This window comes from Photinus pyralis, unplaced genomic scaffold (genome assembly GCF_008802855.1).
Source record: "Photinus pyralis isolate 1611_PpyrPB1 unplaced genomic scaffold, Ppyr1.3 Ppyr1.4_LG4, whole genome shotgun sequence".
NCBI lineage: Eukaryota > Metazoa > Arthropoda > Insecta > Coleoptera > Lampyridae > Photinus > Photinus pyralis.
The window spans coordinates 35,107,952-35,130,429 of record NW_022170511.1 but is presented as its reverse complement, the minus strand read 5'-3'; the positions used below and the strand labels follow the sequence as shown (position 1 = coordinate 35,130,429).

At 35.5% G+C, this 22,478-nt stretch overlaps 2 protein-coding genes across 3 annotated transcripts in view; one reads left to right on the top strand and one right to left on the bottom strand.

Moving 5' to 3' along the window:
- The window catches only part of LOC116167723 (head-specific guanylate cyclase), a 263,401-nt gene extending 245,599 nt beyond the window's left edge, over window positions 1-17,802 (top strand). Inside the window, exons 10-12 of the mRNA XM_031483212.1 lie at window positions 10,091-10,234; window positions 16,471-16,625; window positions 16,721-17,802. Coding sequence (XP_031339072.1) covers window positions 10,091-10,234; window positions 16,471-16,625; window positions 16,721-16,919 — 498 coding nt within the window. The 3' untranslated portion in view covers window positions 16,920-17,802. The remainder of the gene's footprint in view (window positions 1-10,090; window positions 10,235-16,470; window positions 16,626-16,720) is intronic.
- On the bottom strand, window positions 1,649-3,172 carry LOC116167739 (phospholipase A2-like). 2 transcript variants are annotated; one of them, XM_031483235.1, is made up of 6 exons: window positions 3,084-3,172; window positions 2,730-2,816; window positions 2,516-2,677; window positions 2,307-2,466; window positions 2,105-2,257; window positions 1,649-2,058 (listed from the first exon to the last, which is right to left on the bottom strand). In XM_031483235.1, the coding sequence occupies exons 2-6, from the start codon at window positions 2,791-2,793 to the stop codon at window positions 1,983-1,985; spliced, it is 615 nt and encodes a 204-aa protein (XP_031339095.1). In that variant the 5' UTR covers window positions 2,794-2,816; window positions 3,084-3,172; the 3' UTR covers window positions 1,649-1,982. The 2 variants fall into 2 exon arrangements, with proteins under 2 accessions (XP_031339095.1, XP_031339094.1); XM_031483234.1 differs by lacking the exon at window positions 3,084-3,172 and having other exon boundaries at window positions 2,730-3,066.
- Window positions 17,803-22,478: the final 4,676 nt, after the last annotated feature.

Genomic DNA, 22,478 nt, shown 5'->3' with positions numbered 1-22,478 from the left:
TTCTGCGCAGTGCCAACTTTTTTGAGGATATTTCTTGATTAACCATAGATGCTGCTTGTTTGAAATTTTAACGACATACGCTTCTGGTAAATGCAAACATATCGCATATTGCAAAAATAATATGCGTAAATTGCGCAATGCCAACTTTCTTATTTATTGAGGTATTTCTTTGAAATTTTAACCATAGATGTTTTTAGTAAAGAAAAACCTAGTCATGGCATTTTGGGTATGCTGAAAAATGCATGGAAAACCTTTTTAGTTGTATAACATGAGGGGCGCTCATTGTTTTCGTTAAAATATCCTTTAAATTTTAAATATCTTGGAGCAGCCTTGCTCGGGTTCATTTGAAAAGGTGAAAACGGCTGAATTCAACTTTAAAGGCAAACGGCTCATTACCGATCTACATGGTTTAAGACACGGATAATTACTAAACATATATGCACAATTTCTAATGCGAACTGTCAAAACAAATAAAAAAATGGGATTATCCATATAAAGCAAGGGCCTACACTCGACCGTTTAAAAAAACGAATTTCCTATTTTTCAATTTACTAACGGCGCACCAAACAAAGTCGAGGGGTAGAAAATGGAACATTATATCACCTTGTGGAGCGGTAACGGAGCGTACCTTTGTACATAGGAATCTTACTAATAGTCGTAAAATAAGCCAAATAATTGGCCCCTGCCGTATATATATCATATTTAGGAACACCCTGTATATTTCCTAAAGAAGTTCTTTTCGTGTGCTACATCGACTGCATTTCGTTATTCAAAAACATGTTGTATAGCGCTGCACCCCCAGCAACTGTATTGGAGTTGTTGAATGCACTAGTGGAAGTGAGTACCTATTGCTTTTAGACCTTTACCACACACATGCTGCCATAGGTATGAAAACATTTAAAAAGCAACGTAAAATTTAAAATAACAAACCATAGCGAAATAGTAACTTTTAAGTTTGGTTCGCCAATGATTTTCTTATTGTCCCTCTTGTTCTGGGCCCTCAACAAGTTTTCGCCCAATTACAGAGTGATCGGCATAATGCTTTTTAGAGGTGCCCCTGCAGAAGGTCTTAAGTTGTTATATACTACTCCGGTATTTACCTTACGACTTAGTAAAACTACAGGAAAACCTAATTCGAAACTGAACTAAGGAAATTCCCATCTCTGGTACAGATGAAAAATTCTAACCTCAGCCCAGGACCCGACCTCCGGCTATGTAGACAAGCGGTCTACCACTGAGCCACACGGTCGGTGATAAACAGCTTTGATGCTGCAACGCGTCCGAATAATGTATCTCTTTATGGGGCTTTCGGTTTTTTTTTTCTACGTTTACTTTTAAAGTTCAGTTATCCAAATATATGATTTTTCTCGTGTGAAATATATTCATTTGAAAGCTTCTTCAATTCCCTATTAGGATATAATTTTAAATTGGATTTCATAAAAAAAATGTTTAGTCATCAAATTCTTAGCCCACCTGTTACTTTGCCGATTACAATTGTGTTTAATTGGATTTAACAACGCACTTTCGTAATTGAACAACCGCTCAAAGGAAGTCTTTTTTGGTATTAATAGATCTAGTGGCCAATATACTCGTTTCGTCCTGTCCCATTCATTGTAATTGTTTCAACTACAGAAATAACTGAACCGCACTATATACATTGGAATTTATTATTCAATAAATATAATTCCCAACGTGGGTTAAACAATAAATAAATATCTACTGTACAGCAACGAGAGTTCACCTTCACTTCCTTTTTAAGAAAGAAGAACTCGTTCTTTGTTTTTTTTCCGTGGACTACAACAGATATTGCAAGATTGGAATGTAGGTCTGTATTGTACGTAATGGCTAAATAATAAATTTCTCGATGACCCCAATTGCAGACTATCCAGCTTGTTATGAAACATTTACAACCCATATATTTGCATGTAATTGACCATAATGAGGTTACGGTTTGGTGACTTTGAAACCGGCGATAATTAACTTTAGTAATATTGATTATCGAACCATTGATACAATGGGTTTCCTGTGAAATTCAGCTTGTAGGTTGCACATCTGAACCTAAAATGCATTCATAAAGTCGAAGATTGTGGTAGTCAGTGCTCACCATAGCCTCTTCTCGCACTTCACCTTGGGATATTCGAATTTGAAGCATTGAGGTCCCAGTATCGTGAAGTAGGTGAAGCCGATATTGTTCGATATTATCGAGTCGGTGGCTTTGAGGCATTTGCGAAATTTGTCGTCACAGGCGCAGTTTGACCTAGACCAATTTGCGCTGGTAATCGTGCGAGTTTTCAATGAGAATTTACCTGGTGAATAAACCGGGATTTCTTAGCCCGTTCCTACTCTCACCCCCTAGAATTATGTCGCTGCAATTATCGTGCTCCCTGCAGCACGCATCGGCTAATTTGAAATATCCTAACTCATCCGATTTTTTTGCAATTGTTCCATCACCACACCAGAGCGTGCCTAAAATACTATCAATAATTGCTTGTAGCGATTTATGTGCCAAACTCACCTGGAAATATTGCCTTGATGCTTTCCTTAAATCGTGTCGCAATTTCTCCGGTAGACACAATACCCGCGTCAAGTCCAAGGGCGGATACGTGAGCCAATCGAGCCCTCACCGTTTTTAAAAAGTTGCCAACTGCATTCAATAGTTCTGTAGTTTCGTTGCGGTCTATTGGCACTTTCATAACCAAATATGCTTGTAAACTAAAGAATTTACATACCTGCCGTAACGCACTTCACTGATAAAATTATTATACCAACAACCGCCAAGAAGGACGGCTTCATTTGAGGTTGATCCAACACTAAAACTAAATACTTTTGCTATAAACAAATCTCCACTCTTAAGATGGTGATGTAACGAATGCAGTAACATTAATTATGTAAGTCGGTGTAGGTATATAATACGCAAATTAAACATTATAAATACACAATCACCAAATTTAGAAGTAACGTGAGAATTTGTCAATCGGTTCTGGTAAACTGTACCACTTAGAGTACCCTTGAATTACTGTATCAATGTGTTAATTCTACTGTAACACGTTTGTAATGCAGTTTTTTTATAAATAATTACTTACGTCCTTCATAATTACAACGAAACTAATTAAAATTGGTGTACTTTTTATCCAACATATTTTCCCACTTTGAATTGAACGTTTAATGTCTTTCACGTTCGAGTGATTATTTAAGCTGTTCGCAAAATTCGATTGCACGTAACATCTCATTTCAGACTTTCGACTCCCACAGCCTTTAATGGCAGTTAATTAATTCTAATTGTAACAAAGATCATTTCGGCAGACGCATTTAATTAAATACCTATTGTATTTATGCTTTATACTGAGATAATTGTCTCTTGGGGTACCTATTGCATATACCTACAGAGAATCGCATACGACTGTCAGGAGAGAAGATTTTCGCGCATAATTGACATTTTTTATGTGATTCATGTACCTAAGTACCTATTCACTAGCACCGAGACTAGTAGAAATCAATCTTCGTTCCCTACTTAGAACGTATAACCGACTTCCCCTATTCCTAAAATGGGGATAATAAATAATACTGAACTTCATGCATGGATGGATTTACGCGTACAGGCAGGCTGAGTGGGCCAAAGCCGAGGGCGGCAAAAAACAGGGCCGGCAAAGTCGTCAAGATTATATAAATCTATTTCCCCCTTAGGAATAAATTTATCAAGTGTTACATTGGTCAAAATCGTTGTATTATATGTATACAGAGTGATTATTTAAACATCTTCAATGGACCATATCTTTTTACCACCCGCACGTTAGTAAGAGAAGTATTGCATTGGGGTAACAATGGCCCCCCACTTTTTTGACGGGAATACACGTTTTCGAATTAAACGAAATTACAATGATGTCGGTCCGTCTGTTCTCTGATTTCCGGCTATACGGCTGAACCGATTGGAGCCAAATTTGGTACACATATTCTTAGACATAAAAGAAATAGCTAAACAGCTTTTGGGCAGAACGCGGATGCGCCCGCAGAATGGAGAGAGCCAATTTCCGATGCAACCTATGTATCACCACAAATTAGTGTAGGTCTGTGGGGTAATCTGTGCTATACTTACAATGTATCATTGAAAAGCTTTTAAAAAGTGCTTTTCATTAAAACACACATTTGGATAATGCATTAGTAAAAACGTGTGATTTATGCTTAAAATTCCTATAGAACCATTGAAACTTTATTTTATTATATTTATTTCATGCTTAGAATCTTTATAGGATTACTTTGGTACATTATTTTCGATTCACGGGATTCTTGCGCGAACTTAAAACTACTACACAAATTTTACATCGAAACCTATTCGAATATCCGCTCTCCAGATTAAAATAAAACTCTAACATGCAGGTCGTGAAAGGGGTAAATTTGAGACAGAATTGGATAGGTTTCTACAATACATCTACACAAATATTTATTTATTTATTTACGGTTGCCCATTATATAACAAAGAGAAAAAAAAAACACATTAATACATATTAGAAAAATGAAACGTGAAGAGCAGTGCGTAAGTGAGACAAACAACTATGAGATATATAACTACAATAGATATAAAAGATAGATATGAATATATGAAGGGTTACGTATTGGAAAAACTAAATAAAAACTAAATAACTACATAAAACTAACGCAAACGATATACAAGGTGGAAATATAAAACTAAATATTGTTACTCTAAGACATATCTATTTTCTATAAATAATAATTTTTTAAATAAAGATATAGGTACACCAAAAAAACTGAAATTTTTGCATAGTGTTGGCTGTGGTGCACATCCTAGAAATGGGAGACGATTGTCCATATTTGGTTTTATGATAGGGTACATAAAATATAGGTGCACTACGTAATGTTCTCAATGACGCATTAATGTTTATATTTCTTAATAAGTATGGACAGTTTATAGTGCAGTTTAAAATCCTAAATAATAAACACACATCATTAACCTTGCGGCGAGAGTATAACCACAGATTTAAATATACTAACCACAGATTTAAATATAGTATATTTAAATCTGTGGTATAATGAACTTAATTTTAAGATGGATTGAACTTCCGAATATGACGTCTCATCTCTGTGCAGTGTAAGATTTAATTTAAAAGCGGCATATCGTAAAAATCTACGTTGTACACGTTCATGTGCGATAACGTATTTTTCATAGTGAGGGTCCCAAATCGAAGAGCAATATTCCACTTGACTTCTAACGAGCGAACAGTACAATATTTTTAAGGTCTGTACATTGGTGAAATGTGTTGTTGTACGTTTCAGGTAACCCAACATTTGATTGGCCTTGGATATTATTTTCTGTATGTGGAGGTGAAACCTAAGGGCCGGATCGAGAGTAACACCTAGGTCGATAATGCTGGCTACTTGATTTAAATGCGTAGTACCTAAATAGTAGTCGAACCGGTATGGCTTTGCGCAACGGTGAAAACGCATGACATGACATTTAGATACGTTTAGACTCATATCGTTCCTGCTACACCACTGAAGAACGTTGTTGAGGGAATTTTGTAGAGACACGGCGTCCGAGGTGGAGGTAATGATGGAATAAAGCTTCAGATCGTCAGCAAACAACAAAAAGTTCGCGTTTTCGCAGGAGCTTACGATGTCGTTAATAAAAACATTAAAAAGAAGGGGTCCAAGATGTGATCCTTGCGGTATTCCAGATGTAACCGGTATAGTATGAAAAACAAATTCCTTGATTTTCACTATTTGCTGTCGGTTCGTCAAATAATCGGCAAACCAGTTAATTAAGGAACCACCTACACCAAGACACTTTAATTTATTTATTAATACCATATGGTTCACTCGGTCAAATGCTTTTGCAAAGTCTGTATAAATCGCGTCAACTTGGTATCCTTTTTCCATAGCTTGTAGAATGAACTGCTCAAAAATTAAAAGGTTTGTACAAGTAGATCTACCTTCAGTATAAAACCAATCAGCAATTTCTATACAACTAAAACTATCTTACTTGATTTCCGCCGTAATTGTCCTTTCACGCGAATTGTCAGAACCTGGCAATGGCCGTTCGAGGGCGATAACAGGCCCGTTGTCCTTGGTGATCCTGATCTGTAGGTAATTTGGGGGAGATGTGAGAACAAATCGCGTCTTCGGTGGGTTGATCGAGGGAATAGGTTTTCTCGTTGCAAAATTACACGCGCTCATCAGGACATCCACAGATCCACGGATAGTGCCTAGGCAGAACTTTACGTCACTTAACCAGATAAAAACCGTTTTGATCACCTCAATGACTACAGATTACCGATCCCTACTTAAACTTGATAGTGTTTTTTGCGAGTACACTTCGCGTACCTGCCTTGGGAAAATTCGCTAGTCTTATAAAGATTTTCCCTCGATCGAAATTAAAAAAGAACACCCTTCTTTCACTTTACACTCCGAATTTTGATTCCGCACCAATTTTTAATATGGACGGGATAGGTACACGGCAACAATTCGGTTCTTTGAGACCTTAACCTCTTACGTTAGCTTTGGGTCAACTTTACGCGGCTACCCGTCTCGTCGAAAAACACGCTTTTTCGTTAAGACCGATTCCGTCTACTGTCAGGATTTTTACTCTTGGCTTCCCGGCTCTCGCGCTAATATAATCACCTTTTTCTACATCGAGTTCAACACCTACGATCTTTTTTTTCCCATACACGCACCAATTTGATTACTTAGTTTTTAAACTACCCAATCTGATTTAAATTGTACAGGCTGATGAAACCGCCACTATTGGTATAATCAATAATATCCGCGACCGTTGATAAAAAAATTAAACCACTAACATCAACCTCATGGCAATGGTCCAACCATAATTTGTGATTTATTATTGGGCTTACTGGGTCAGGGGTTAAACTTAGGTGGCAACCGTATTGTTGCTACTATGCGATCTTTTCACTTCTACATAACTACCCTTGCTACGTCCCCAACTATTTGGTCTATGTATCTAAGCCCCAAAACGATCATCACTTCGAATTTCGACGTACGCATTTTGACTTTTTTATCCCAGGTTCCAGCGCATCAAGTGGTTTGATTTTGATGTCATTTTCCAAATCCTTGTCTGCGCAAGATATCACATTCTTTTACGAAATCTGGTTCCCTGAGGTGTCAGAACAAACCGTTTATCTCGTTTCTTTTTACTCATAACTCGGAAGCTTTGACACAATTTTCTCAAATTTTCAATTAAAATTTGTCTTTACAAGCCCTATTTGAGCTAGTAAATGCGTAATTATCTCCATTTGTCAGTAATTGAGGGATATCATTGCTGTTGTCCATTGCAGGAATATGCTGAATAGTATTGCGCCCTCGATTGCGCCTTTGGATTCCCTTAATATGTATTGCCTTCAGTACGTTTTTTTGATAGAATACATTTTTACACTTCAATGCGAAAAATTCTTAAAACAACTAGGTAACGTTTTATAAAAAATGTCTCAACAACAACAATGGAAGATGGACGATCGCCATACCAGGCTTAACTGAACTATGGTAGGCTGTCAAAAACAAAGGATGGTGTAGAATGCCAGTCTCAATACTTTACAAGAGCCTTTCTAATATTTCTCTATGATCATTTTCGTAGGTCCTGGCGTGAAAATCCTATTAACCCTTTTGTTATTGGGGTAGTAAATATCGAAACCGAGGTCGAAACATGTTCCCTGTAAAAAAAATAATGTGATATATGATCTTTTATAAAGGATGGCGCAAAAAAATCGCATAAATTTCAAACTGTTATAGATAGTTTTATTTTCATTGTATAACAAATTAATTTGCAGTAATTTTTTTCCTTAAGTAACCCAATTACAGAATTACAAATTTTTATTTGGGCCCATAACTGCATTGTTTCCGAAAGTAGACGCTCTAACCCCACAAAAGAGATTATTTTCTGGGCTCTAACTAATCTAGGTTACACTATGCTATAGAAATCCATGCGTTCCTTTTATGCCACTCTACATTATGCGCTGCTATCTCCACAACTTGCGGATCTAAGGAATCTTTACTTTCCAATCAACAATCTAAGTCACTTTTACTACTTGCGTAACTAGGCAAATATCATTAACTGTATGACTTGTTATCTCAACGATTACCTTTGAAGTGGGCCATGTCACATGTGCTTTCCAAAACGATTTTTAAGGATCTTTTTAGTTGCTCGATATATACTTGATTGAAATCCTTACAAGATAATATTTTACCCAAAATCGTCAGGAATCCTTCATTTTTATGCCTACTTTATGTCAGGAAAGTTTAAGTTTCCATGACTGAGGCACAGTGCTTTTCCTGCCGCCTGTCACTTTACTCACGCACCTGTCACATTGCTAAATGACCCCTGTCATCACTGATAGATTCACATTAATCGAATGTTCTAATTATGATTTTGGGTAAAATTTAATGCAAAACTCGTCAGTAAAATGACATTACTTGACTCGGAAATTAAAGTACTCGGCGGCCACAATGGGGCCTCGTACTTCAATATTTCCTCGCCTGTAATGTACTGTCATTTTCCTGAATTTTATGTAAATAACTATTGTCTACTCCCGATTTATCCTTAGTATCTACGGCTAGATCTACGGGGTGTTTTGGATTGCCTAAAACTTTTTGTATATACTACCATTCGAGGGCATCATGGGAGAAGGGCGTAGATATCAACAAAAATGTAAGTTTTCTGGAAATGAAAAAAAAACGTTTCACGAATTTATTATTCTACTGAAATTTAATTTAGGGTAGTTATTTCTCATTACTAGGGAATATGTTCCAGTTAGTCTTGTGAATCTTTGAATACAAATAACAGAGTATATTTTTGATCTTACGCCCTTTTCGATGGGAAAAAATTGTTTTTTTCCTAGAACCGTAAGGCGTATATTTCGATGCGAATAAACAAACCAGAATAGAGAACTGAAGACATGTATTTCACAAAAAAACACACAAATGCGAATAAAAGGTGGCCAATTTCTAAATAATCTTGCGTTTATCCATGTTCCAAGTGACGTTATATGTATGGGCTACTTGTTTATACGCCCTAACTGCCACAATAACTCACGGGCGTATGGTCATGCGTCCTTTTAGCTCTTTACTCTTTACTAAAATCAGTGGTTACGCTTTTTTTTAATAGAATTCCCACGACCCGCTCTCTGATTATAACTATAGCGAAACGCCTTTTCTGCAGGACATACATTAGATTGCAAGCTATTAATTAGGCGTAAAGGCCATTTTTGATCAAAAATGTTCATACGCCCTTCTCGCATGATGCCCTCGAATGAAGTAACAATTTAATTTATTACAGACCTCTGAAGTTAAAGGAAGCACGTTTATGGTGTATATATATACAGTGGTTCGAATCCTGTAGTTATGAATCCTTTAGTGCTAGTATACTCTTACGTGGTCCACTTCTTGAGACGACAAAATCAAGAAATAGCACTCTATTCTCTATTGTCAGCTGCTTTTTCAATATAGTAAATAGTTGGGCCAAAAGTCCTCTGGGGGATAAATTTTATGGTATCGAGGATACAAAAAAAAAACATTATTCACGTAACGAACCGAAACTTAGGAATTGTGGCTTATTAGAGTTTTTGTTTTACTTTTTATTAGTTCAACGGCCACAGGTGTTACAGTACTTCTAAATAACACGATGTTTTCAAATTCAAAAGACTATAGGCGCATTAAAACCTCGCTCGCTTCGATCGCAATATTATCCTCAAAAATAAACGTAGACATTCGCATTAAAATATCGGGAGTAAATTCAATGAGCTCATTAAGTGAAATTCTGAAAACATTTATGAGATTACAAATTTGGGATTCGCAAATAATGAAACTCCGAGCGCAATTAACGTTAATAACATTTTAATAATTAAAAAGTTTGTTATGAACAGCCCATTGTTGCAATAGCGGGCACAAGGCAGAATTTGGAAATTTCATTAACACCAACACAATCTTTGTTATTTCGTTAATGACGATTTCGTTCGTTTTAATTAAATCACGATATGCTCTAGTTCAGCTCATTTTCGCCGAAATCAAAACATCTCGGCAGAAGTTATCGATTTTTGGACGTTATAATTACTCTGTTTCTTTGTTTCAGGTGGAGACTATAGGCGATGCCTATTGCGTCGCCGGAGGACTACACAAAGACAGCAGCACTCACGCACAACAAATAGCCTGGATGGCGTTGAAAATGATAAATAAATGCGCTTATCATCAGACGCATCAGGGCCAACCTATAAGGGTAAATTGTTTACAGCGAATTTCAGTAGCACACTGCAGAGGAAAATCCCTCCTTTTATGCTTAAAACATCCCTAATCATTAGGCCTAATTGGATAGTAAATTCAATCTATAAAAACTTTTCCTACCCTAATTCTCTTTCTTAAATGATACCATTCAAAGGAACCTTTTCGCTGCGGAATTGGATCATTTGTTCTTAATAGGTTTGAGGCCCAAACTTAGATAATAATAGCGAATATGTATGGTTTAGGTAGGTACCTATATTTGGTAGAAACTAAAGTTTACGGGATTTAGATCTGATTGCCCATTAAACATTGCATTTAATCTTTTAATATCTTGTAATAACTTGAAACACAGTATGCCATTAGATCAGTGATTAGTATACTATTGATCAATAGGTGCCGTTTGAAAACATTAAATTTGACGCTACAATAATCAGTTTTAAACAATTACACCGAAAAAGCGTTCTCCCTTTGTATGGAATTTCTCTAGGGTAACTATTCTAAGGATAGACTTTTGCATGGAGGTGGAATATCACCGATTGCTTTTGGATGTGCATCTCATTATGATACAAAACTCAACAATTTGACAGGCTACGTATAGCAGTTGTGTCAAAGACGAGGTCCTTAAGATCCAAAAATCAAAAGAGTAGGTTTTATTACTTACCTTCTGTGAACATTTCACAATCAAGGGAGCAGGGAGCTTTATATTTTTTTAATTTCACAAGTCTTCTCCAACTTAAGTCTGCCCGCCTATTTATTCGTAATTTATTTATCTCATTTATTGTTGAATAATGCACCTTCCACTCCAAAGGCGTTTTACTTTTTAAGAGCGTCTTCCACTCATTTACTATACTGACCGTTCTTGAAACGTACGTTGTCGATATAACGCTCGGCACTTAGTGAAAAATAAGTACTTTGTACCTTCCATACCGACTGAAGGTTTTTGGGTATCCGCGTTTCATTCTTGAACTCTTAACTTTTAATTCTACAACTTTACCCATTTCTGTGTCTGTATGTGGTTCCAGAGAAGGTTTCGTTAGTGGGGCTCAATTAAAGAAAAAAAATTTGGAGCGCCGCAACGGCACAGCATTTTTTTTTACGTATAAAGGAAAATATTTCAATCGTGATAATGCGATGCGATATTTTGAAAAAAAATAATTCGTTTCGTAGTTAATTGGAAAAAAGTGAAAATCGCCGTTTTGAAAAAGTTCAAATATTTTAGTAACAAAGAGAGCTATCGAAAAAAGTTCAAATAAAAGTTGCAAAATTCGACTGGATAAATTCAGTGGAAGTAGAACATTTTTTTTTCAAAATGGCGGGGAAAATGGGAAAGCCATAATCAAACTTCTGCCTGTCTCAGACTTGGTGGTATCTGATTAACAGTATCACAGTTTATGTATAAGAAAACTATACAATCGCCCTCGCAATCGCCCAAAAACTCAATAGAAGAGAAAAGGCGGTCCAAATCCAAATCAAGGGGGATTATCGTTTTGACAAAAATACAGTCAGAAATCAAGAAAAAATCACCCTTACATAAGTAATTCAAATAATAGTAGAGAGTTTTCAAATAACCTAATTCATTTTTCCTCTAAAATAAGTAGGGAAGCCAATAGTTCACCTCCTTCAAATTTACATGGGATTTCCTAGGTCCCGCCTGTCGAAGCAACACGCTGTATATCTCGGTAAATATCGAATGTATAAAAAAAAATTCTATATGAAAGAAGTTTCACATTTTATTTGCCATAATAAGGCAGCATTCATTTGTTTCTATTTCAAAAAACAAATAAGTAACCAAAAACAATTGAATTTTTTTAAATGGTAGTACACCTTTTCATTAGGGTCACTTGATAGAGATTTTTTTCTCTTTTCGATGATGTAACATGTTAGTACTTATACAAGGAAATTTTTCAAAAAAATTTATTATTATTACATCAATAACATTACCTTAACGAATCGATATCAATGAAAGATTAGAATGGCTAAGTAATTTCCCTCGGCATAATAGCACACACTGTAGTAACCTTTTCCGTTTGATAACATTGAGACTCAATATCGACCCTTACAACACTGGTGATCTTTACATCCATATGAGACTTAATAACTGAACACATAGAGGCCGAATCCGAAGTGCTCTAACCGGTACCCTAGAACCATCATGACAAACCAAATTGACCATGGCTGTTTGTAATATATTAACCTGAGTATCCACTTTGGATACTAAACATGGAACCATCTGTAGTAGTAGATAACATTACCGTTCATGTGCTAAATCTCTGCCACTCCCTTGTAACCTATCGTTAGTACCCTCACTGCCTCTTTGCTGGCCATTAAACCTATTTTGACTTTGATTCACTCGATTACTTTCGTCCCCTTTCCTCTCCTCATGTAACGAGGAAACATGCATTCCCTTGGAAAGTCTACGGCCATCTGACTTACAGCTATTTGCCGTATGTTAATTATCCCAAATAGTTGTAACAAAGTCCATTTTTTGTTACTAAATCTCTTATGAGCTAAATCAAATGTTAGAAATTTACTGAGCTTATAGATAGCATGCATATCGAAATTGCAACAAATGCATTTGAGTTTTGTATTTTCTGTTCCGCCTGTTAGAATTAACTAGCCTTGAATGACTTTCTTTAAACTCTGGTTAGGTTAAATATTCCCGAGCAGAACACCGTTTATTAAAAAAAATCCATAAAAGTTGAGGAAGCTCGGTGTTACAAAATCTAATTTTCATTACATGCATCAAAATTAAGTGCCGTGCCTCTAGGGGAACCCCTAAAGCTGCAATAGCATTGTAGTTTTGCTTAAGCCTTGTGATAAAATAACTCAAGGTTGGTGAAGCACCCTTTAAAGATTGTGCTTCAAGGAATTTTCGAGTGTGGCAGTTTATTCTAATTAATTTATTGTCATACCTTTTCCTTAAAATGTCTAGCGCAACGTCATAATTTGGCTAGGTAGTTTGTGGGTCCTTTATCATCAGTACTGGGTAATCCTTTAAAACTGACTCAAAATGTATGAACTTTTGAATTTTATTTAAGTGCGCCTATCACAACTAAAGAGAGAATCAAATAAATCTATAAACGATTGATACCCTTTGTATTTACCAGAAAAAGTTGGTATATTGATATACTTGGAAGTTTGACTTTAGAAGAGAGACCTGCTGAAGACCCTGAATTATCGGCGAAATCACTTGACACCCCACCTTGATGTGCTGAATTTAATCGTTTAGAAACTGTAAGTTTTACGTTTGCTATGTAAAGATGAATAATTGTAATTCCACTTCAACCTTATCACCTTACTGATGACTATCATCTATTTCCTATTATTTGAGCCTGAATTTGCTCATACGTGTATTCTTCGTACGCCTTAACAAACATTGTTTCCTTAATTACAAATTCGTTACTGTCAATCAATAAATTGTCATCATTTGCCTTTATAATATGTTCAATTCCAATAATTTTCGCCTTAATTCTACCTGGCTTGCTTACCACAGTATCCTTATCTGCCATTTTGTTAAAAAAAAACCTATTGAATGCGTATAAAATGTAAATGATAAAAACCTTCCTTTTCCTATAATTAACTATGGGGTGTAAGTGTGTAAGTGTAATATAACTCTCGCCAGGAACGATTGCCGGTCACAGCACACCTTGTGTCGATTTACAAACTATGTTTTTCTTAAGATGCGAGCGACTTCGGGAATAGGATCGTGCCAATGTTGAACGAAAAGTCTTTTTGTTCAACATTGGCACGATACTATCCCGGAAGTCCCTCGCATCTTTAGAAAAACATAGATTGTAGACCTGGATCAAGTGCTCTATGACCGGCAATCTTTCCTGGCGAGAGGTTTATAAACACTTGCCTACAGCCTACCTTCTTTGATCTTTGAGTACCCCTATGACTTATGTTACGTCTGTTGCCATATGCCTACGTATCTTTTTAAAGTTAGGGTTTGTTTTTAACAAAGTATCATATCGACATTAGCGTCAAGGAAACTTTTAATATATATTTTAATAATCACTTAGATGCTTTATCAATTCAATACTTATCCTAAAGTGTAAAAATGAACTTTTTTGCATACTTATAAAATTACCGGATTTTTTGTCAAAAAATCGTATGGAAAAAGGTACTGTTTTCACGATTTTTACTGTGCGTTTCTATGTCGTTAGTCCTGTCTGTCACTATGCAAAAAATCTCGTGTGCAACACGTGTTGAAAGTGTCTTTTTTTCATGAATTTGCTTGATTAACTCAAGCTTTCGCCCTCATTAATCAAACTGCAAATTCATGAAAAAAAGTATCACTTTCAAAACTAGTTGTACAAATAACTATTCTAAATTGCACTAGTGCACCCTTTGTAAAATTTCCTTTCCTTACTTTTCTGTTTAAGCCTTCCCGTGATATTAAGTTACGCTAAAAAGTAAACTTAAATACCAATACTTATTAATACATATAACGTATGTGTAACAATATAAAAGGGTCTGCCCTTGTGTTTCTCGAAGATGCTGAAGCTTCACAAGCCACAATCTTTTCCTTAAAGAAACCTGCGAAATCTCTCGTATGAACCCTTTTGTTCCGTCTCAAAGGACGACCAATGTCAATCCAACAAGCCAAGTTGAAGAGGTCATTTTTTACCATTATTCCTTTATTACCACCTTACACTATTTGTTACATTAAGTGTACTGTACCACTACTATGCTTACTGAACTAGCTTAAGCCTAGAAAAATGAATATATAAAGCAAGGCGGTGAGGGAGTCTTTTTCCCAAAAGAATGGAAATTATTGCTCGTTAATCTTGACTCTCTCCTCTAATCCTATCGTATCAAATTATGAGTCGCTCTCTAACAGGAACACACTGTACATTTTGCTTATTTTCAAATAAAATCTACATAACGAATCATTAGAACACGACTACCCCTAACAAAGCATTACACATTTAATTTAATTTAACTCCTTAAAAATTAGCAAAAATGGAAAGTAACATGAAACATTCGATCTGGATAAAATACTATCGTATCTACGCACAACTAAACTTTTACAAAGCCCCAAAAAAGATGAAACATTCAATGCAAATTAATGTAACCTCAATCAAAAATGCTGAAAAAGAGGAAACCTATAAAACAACAATAACAAATTTAATGAATATTATAGTTATATTTCCTTTTTCTGAATTTTTTCATTAAGAATGCATACCTATTAATTTATGTTTTATTTCTTATACTCGTAGTAGTTTGTCCACCATATCTCTCAGAGTATCGTAATTTTTCTCATTTCTGTCAGCTCTTAATAAAAATTCATTTTTCGGGCGAAAACGCACTACAAGTCGACTTTCTATAAATGTTTGAGGAAAAACTATAGTCTTATTTCCTATATTTTTGGTAGATTGTTCATTTTACCTCTTAATAATATAATCAACTTCGATTTCAATTAAGACAGTATAGAGGAAAGTCTTCATGTATCACGTATTTCGTCGCGAAAACTGCAAAATGCATTGCCTTGCCTTGATTCACAGTACACGTGACAATAATTATCTTGAGAATTAAATGTTAATGAATCGTTTTTCTGAATATGACCATTTATTGTACCTAGTTAAGTACTAACGGTGATTCATATTTGACACTGTATACTGCTTCCCTTATTTGTACACACGGAAATGCATCAAATTCACTTGTTGCAAAGCGTTTGGAGATTTATCCGACGAAATTGGGTGCTGTGACAAGTCTTCTTCAAAAATCACGTATAGATTCCTTAAAAAAATCTGCCGCAACTGTAAGTTTTCGCAATACTGCTTAGCTCGAGTGTAACCAACGCCAACGGTAGATGTTACACAAGAACTTTTGTGCAAAGACAACTTGCTCTTAGAAAAGTGTCACTTCTGCTATTTGTTAGCATACCTATCTGACTTTTCCTTGCTTGTCAAGTTCACGTAAGAAAATAAAATCTCTCTATGTTACAATAAAAAATGAGTCGACTGGGAAAAGGCGGTAAAAGTGATAACGTCTGGCAACCTAAAAAATCGCTGACTGTTTCATCCTATAATTAATCGAAACCTTATCTTGAGCGGTTTAAAAGAACTGACAGCATTAAAGCTGATTACCTTCATCAACTCCTCTGACAGTTTGCTATCTGATAATGATCTGATCATTCGCGTCACTTACCTTGCCTGCATTGAGAAACCCTATATGTGGATAATGTCAACCGAAATGTTGTAAAGTAAAGCTAATCTGCCGTTGTTCTAGATGAGAATTGGTATACACACTGGGACGGTATTGGCCGGAATCGTCGGTGTAAAGATGCCACGTTATTGCATGTTTGGACACAATGTGACAGTCGCAAATAAATTCGAATCCGGCAGCGAGCCCCTTCGAATAAACATCAGCCCAACAACTTTCGTGTAAGTATAAAAGTACACAGACTCGAGAAAAAGTTTAGCCCAATCTGCCGTAATGTAAATATACTTTAGATCCATTTCATTTATATTTATTTTAGGCGTCTCGTGCAATCTCCCGGCTTTAGCTTTGAAGAGCGACCCCGTGAATGTCTCCCGAAGGACTTCCCGGCACATATTCCCGGTACATGTCACTTTCTAACCGGATACCATCATCCCGATATTTCACCTGACAAAGATCTGGCCGATCACGTCGAAGCTGCGCTTAAAGATATCGGACTGTGTTCCGAACCCTCGTAATAAAAGGCGGCCGAGTCGTCTCCGAAATATTTAGCAATAAAAGAAATTTCTCATGATTTAAATTTTAGAAATGCAATTTGCGTTTCTTCGTTTAACGCTTTAAGCTAAATTCAGTAGAGGGAAAATGTAGGTACGTACTTTAAGTAAGGAAAATTGCCTTAAACTGTACATTATTGCTATATTTCACTTGCACAGGAAACGTCGAGAGTCGCCTCTAACACCGCTTGCTAATGCCTTAAAGTGTTTCGATCAAACTTTCCTACTAGATTTAAACTTAACCCTTTCCAAAGTATATTAGGATATATCGGTAAGTGGGATCAAACTTCTTAATAGAATCACTTCTTGTTGTAATGACCAGAAAAGTTTGATGGCTACACTTAGCAACAACATTAAAAAGGTTTAATTTTTTCTCTCAACTAACTGTAAATAACCGTTATGTACTAATATGTGTATATAAAAGCATGTACATTTACCCTGTATAAATGTTAAACACGCTCCTTTACTAATATTTTTATCAATCCTATTTTTATGCTGTCAACTATGCATAGAAATGTAAGGTTGCACAAAATTATATATAAAATGTGCACAGCTAACCCGTTTCTTAAACATTGTATTGTTTTGTACTTGTAACACAATAAGCGGTTGTTCTAAAACTGGGAGATAGTAAATATATGTTTAATAGTGTAATTATTACTAATTTTGCTTTCCAAGTTCGGGAAGGTTACTGATGTATTGGGTGTCTAAACGAATGTACCAAAAACCAGCATGGAATGTGAGTAAACAAATAAAAGTTGTATGTTTATGTAGTGATCTCCTTCCACTTTCACAAACTGTTGATGTTTTATGTATATTTTCTTTAATAAACACTAATTTGCATTGTTAACATTGATTTATAAGTTATTATGTCTTTTTTCCCAATTAATCGGTCGCTCAGAGCAAAATATCTTCCACTATGGTAGGTGGGTATAGTATTTTCATGGTCTTCTATTTGTCTACCAGTCTCGCAGAACCTCATCAGGGTGTTTTATTTTCGTCTGTGAATTTTTTTTCAGTAAACCTTACCTGGGCCGCCTGGGCGTACGCAGGTTTTGGGCTAGGGAGGGGCAAAAAATAAAATTGGCAGAAAAAAATGTTTAATGAAACACATAATGTTTATTTTTAGTAGGTAATAGTTACTAAAATCGTCTTCAAAATTATTATATCTCAAAATATTAGTTATTACCCCTTTTATATCAATTAATTTTATATTAAATATGCAAAAAAAACACGGGGCGAAAATAAATAGGTAGATATAAAGGCCATTTCGGTATATCGGTAGAATTTTTCGGCAAATCGGTAGATCTACCGAAAAATCGGTAGACGGAACATCACTGGCGACGACTGCACAGTGATTTGTGTTAACGCGCGTTTAGTGAACGATAACTTCGCTCAGCCCGACTAATTTATAGCTTAAAACCTCTTTCATTGCTTAAATCTCAAAGGAAAAGGTTTTGAATTAGAAGCCAACAAACACAATTCTTACAGATATTTTTTACAAACATAAAACGTAACCTGTGGCCAGACCAAGGGGGGGGGGGGGCAGCTGCCCCCACTTGCCCCTCCCTGCATACGCCCATGATTATTAAAGTTTGTAGCACGATATGCGATTCGAATCAGTTCTGACAATATAACAATTAAAAGTGTCAAGAATGAGGGTTACATGTGAAAAAGATACTTTTAGTCTATTTCATAGCTTATAGTTTTTTTTTAATTTTACAGGGGGCAAAGAAATCAATCCAAATCTAACCCCAAAACATTAAATTTTATAAGAATTAATTGTTAATTGTCCATCTCCGACTTTTCCGGGAATTATCACCACTCTCAGAGCTGAGAAAGTTACTTTGATAAAGTAACTATATATAAGCTACTTTCTTTAATTACTTTCAGAATAGTTATTTGCACTAGTTTTGAAAGTGATACTTTTTTTCATGAATTTGCAGTTTGATTAATGAGGGCGAACCGACAACCATTGTCGCATCGTTGTCATAGTTTTTAAGCTACGCTTAAGCTAAGCTCAATTTAAATTGGTCGGTGCAAATGGCCATTAGCTACTTACTTGAAAGTATCTTAAGTTTTACTTACTTATCAGCGCTGTCCACTCTCCATTTTTACAACAGCTACTTTTTCCTCGGTAATATATTCAATGGTAATATAATAGTATTCTTTAAAGAAACGGTGTCTCGAGATTGCCTTTAGGTCTTGCATGTGTTGATCTTGCTGTTTCAATATTCAATCCGCTGTATTTCATTCAAATCTTGTATATTGCTCTCTTTCTTTTTGACTTCGATTCGCAATAATAGAAAATCATTTTTATTTCGGCATTATCGTTTCAATGGCTATTGCTATTGCGATCACCGTTTTTTGGACATGTTAAAAGTTCTACAAAAGTCGACGTTTTAGATTATTTTAAGCAACTTTTATTTTTTCCGTCCGTATGTAGGTACGTGTGGACGTACGTACGTTGGCAATTTTTAGAGGTAACGGCTCGACGGATTTTATTCAAATTTTTTTGTATACTAGGCATACTGAAACGAAAAATAACGAGCCGGATTTTTGAAAAAAAAATTTGGAGTGATGCCGAACGTCATCGAACATACAAAAATTGTGCCAGGTGTTATTACAAAAAAACAGAGAATAAATGTCAAAGTTAAAAAACTAAACAATTTTTTTCGCGAAAACTGTTAGAATTCGTTAAAATTTTGCCAATGTACATTAGGCATCATAAAGGATATAAAACTGTCAAAAACTTTTTTTAGCGCCGTGACATAATACACCTTTTTTGCAAATCAACAACAATATTTTTATTAAACTATTCGAAAGACTCTTTTTTGTGTACAACAAAATTATGCTACGTTTTATTCTAAAAAAAAGCGGAGAAAAAAATGTCAAAGTTAAAAAACTATCTTAGCAGCTTAGCATTCCTTTTGGTCCAAATATATACTGCAGTTTTTATAATGGCTAATTAATATCATAGATTTAAACACTAAAATCTTTTAATTAATACTGTAAAGAAAAGTAGAGCTTAACCCATCTATGCTATAACATCTGCACTAGGCCGCCGACAAAAAAGAAGGTCATTGACAACTTAATGAGGGTGGCGTACCCTCTACTTACGGGATAAATTGTTAAATGTCATTCTTATTCTTACGTGTCGATTGAATTGAATAAGGAGCTTTGTGTTTACTGATTTTAGATAATAAATGAATTATTAGTAATAAACACAAACAAAAGTAAAAGAACAGTGCGAAGACGTTAAACGGTGAAGAACGATTTTTGAGCTAGGAAGCTTTTCTGCAAGGAATTTGGTACATTTTTTTTAATTAAAAGGGTTTGCAGTCAATGTCCTCTATAATTATCTTAAATATGATTCCAAAAAAACCATTAATTCCTTTTCACAATTGACTTATGAGTGTTGCGTCCCGTTGTAATTTAATTTTTCCTTAACATTTGCTTTCTTTATTTACCACTCACCACCACACTACCCTCCGTTTTCCCTTCCCAACTGAGAATGGGCTTCGAACAACCATGCGCAAAGAAGAAGGGAATAAAGAAGGGTGGATTGCGTGCTAGAAATACACCAAAGCCACCAATTTGTGTCATTCGTTCGTTCGTCACCAAATAAGAAATCAAATTAGTCGTCATCCAACAGCAATTAGCCCCCATTCATCCCCACCGACCGTCTTTGTCGCTTGGTCTTATATAACAAGTTATTATTTTCTTTATGGCTGGTTAGCTGGCTGGCTGTCCGGCTGAGATCTCAACAATTACAATAGCTAGCAACTTCACATTTTCACTAAAAGCTTTCTGCTATCGTGTAGATGTGCATGCTCTATTTTGAGTTGGACTACTCCTGAGATCGATAATTTTCAACTTTGCTAATCAAATACGAATCTGCCTTACCATAAATGTGCTTTTAATCATGCATATGCTGATTTACAACTTGTTTCGTAAGGAAGTGCTCCGAAATGAGAAAACTCGGAGTAGTGTGGGACTCCGCAATTACCCGAGCATGCCCACTAAAACTCTCCCTAAGCCTTCCGCTTTAAAGGCCATTTGGATTTGCTTTTCTATTTTCTGGGTAAAAGTTTATATATCGCAGTTTATAAATTTTTCTGTATACGGGGTGTCAATTTTAAAACTTTCAGTCGGCCATATTTTCCAAACTAAAGAAGATATTGAAAATCGCGCAAAACCGTTTCGGGTATCGAGGGGGAACCAGAATGACGTTATGAGTGACAATCCCCCACTCCCCCTTAACCCCCCAGTCCCCCCTCTTCAATAATCCCAAATGGTAACCCCATACTTGTGACACATCGTTGGAAAGCTACTGGAAAATTCTTTCCAGTGGTACCAATAAAGTCAATATTCATTAAGACAATTTAACAAAAACTTAACAATTAACAAAAAAAAACTAAATATTTAAATGGTAGTGCAGCTTTTCATTAGGCTCATTTGATAGAATTTTTTTTTGATGATATAACATTTTAGTACCCTTATCCAAGAATATTTTTCAACACAATTTATTATAATTAGATTAATAAATATTAATCCAGATATCCTACGTCAAAATAAAACAAATGAACGTGTACGTTTCTTATTAAACCTGGAAGGCAGAACGAAATTAGCAGTAAAATGGGTTTCATTGCAATGAATGTTCAATATGTTCACCATAAGGGTACTACCTAAAATGTTATATCACCGAAAAAAAATTCTATCAAATGAACCTAATGAAAAGCTGCAAAAAATCAATTGTTATTCGTTACTCATTTGTTTTCTGAAATAAAAACAATTGAATTATTATGGGAAATGAAATGTTAAACAATATACAGTTGATATTCACCGAGATATATACTATATTCCATACATATAATGGGCACCCTGTATGTTCAAACGGGTACGGGTAGTGTTTTGTGTAAGTAGGCGATGGTTCGGGTGATTATCATTTAGTGATACCTTTAGATAGTAGTTCAGTTTTCGCTGGAGAGCTAGGGAATGGGTATGAAGTGAGGCGATGGGACTTGTAAAGTATTACCCTTTAGATGTCAAGTAGTGTCTTGACGTGTGCTCCCCATTTACGATGAGCTAAAACCTCGGATTGCATTAGGGAATTCTCTCTTATTTCATTTTAGGCCATTTTTGATATCATTTGTTTGTGTAATATACCCTATTGTAAATTTTTAACTATTTTTTTAAAGATTCCTCAACATTCAGTTTCTCACGAATTGCAATTAACTTTCCATTCGCAATTTGATCAGGAAATTTCATATTCGACATAATTACTTCATATATGATGCATGATGAATTTGTGTGAATTTGTTACTAACCATGTCGCCTATTTTAATAATCCCCTTTGTATTTATTTACCTGATCCTTAATTCTTTAGTATTTACTTTTCGGGAATTACCTTCGATCGTGATTAAAGTTCATTACTGAATTTTGCTTTTTTTGTGCTGTTGATCTTTGTTCTGTATGCAGAATAAGTGAAGGGTATTTTAACCGATAAATAGCATTTGTGTCACT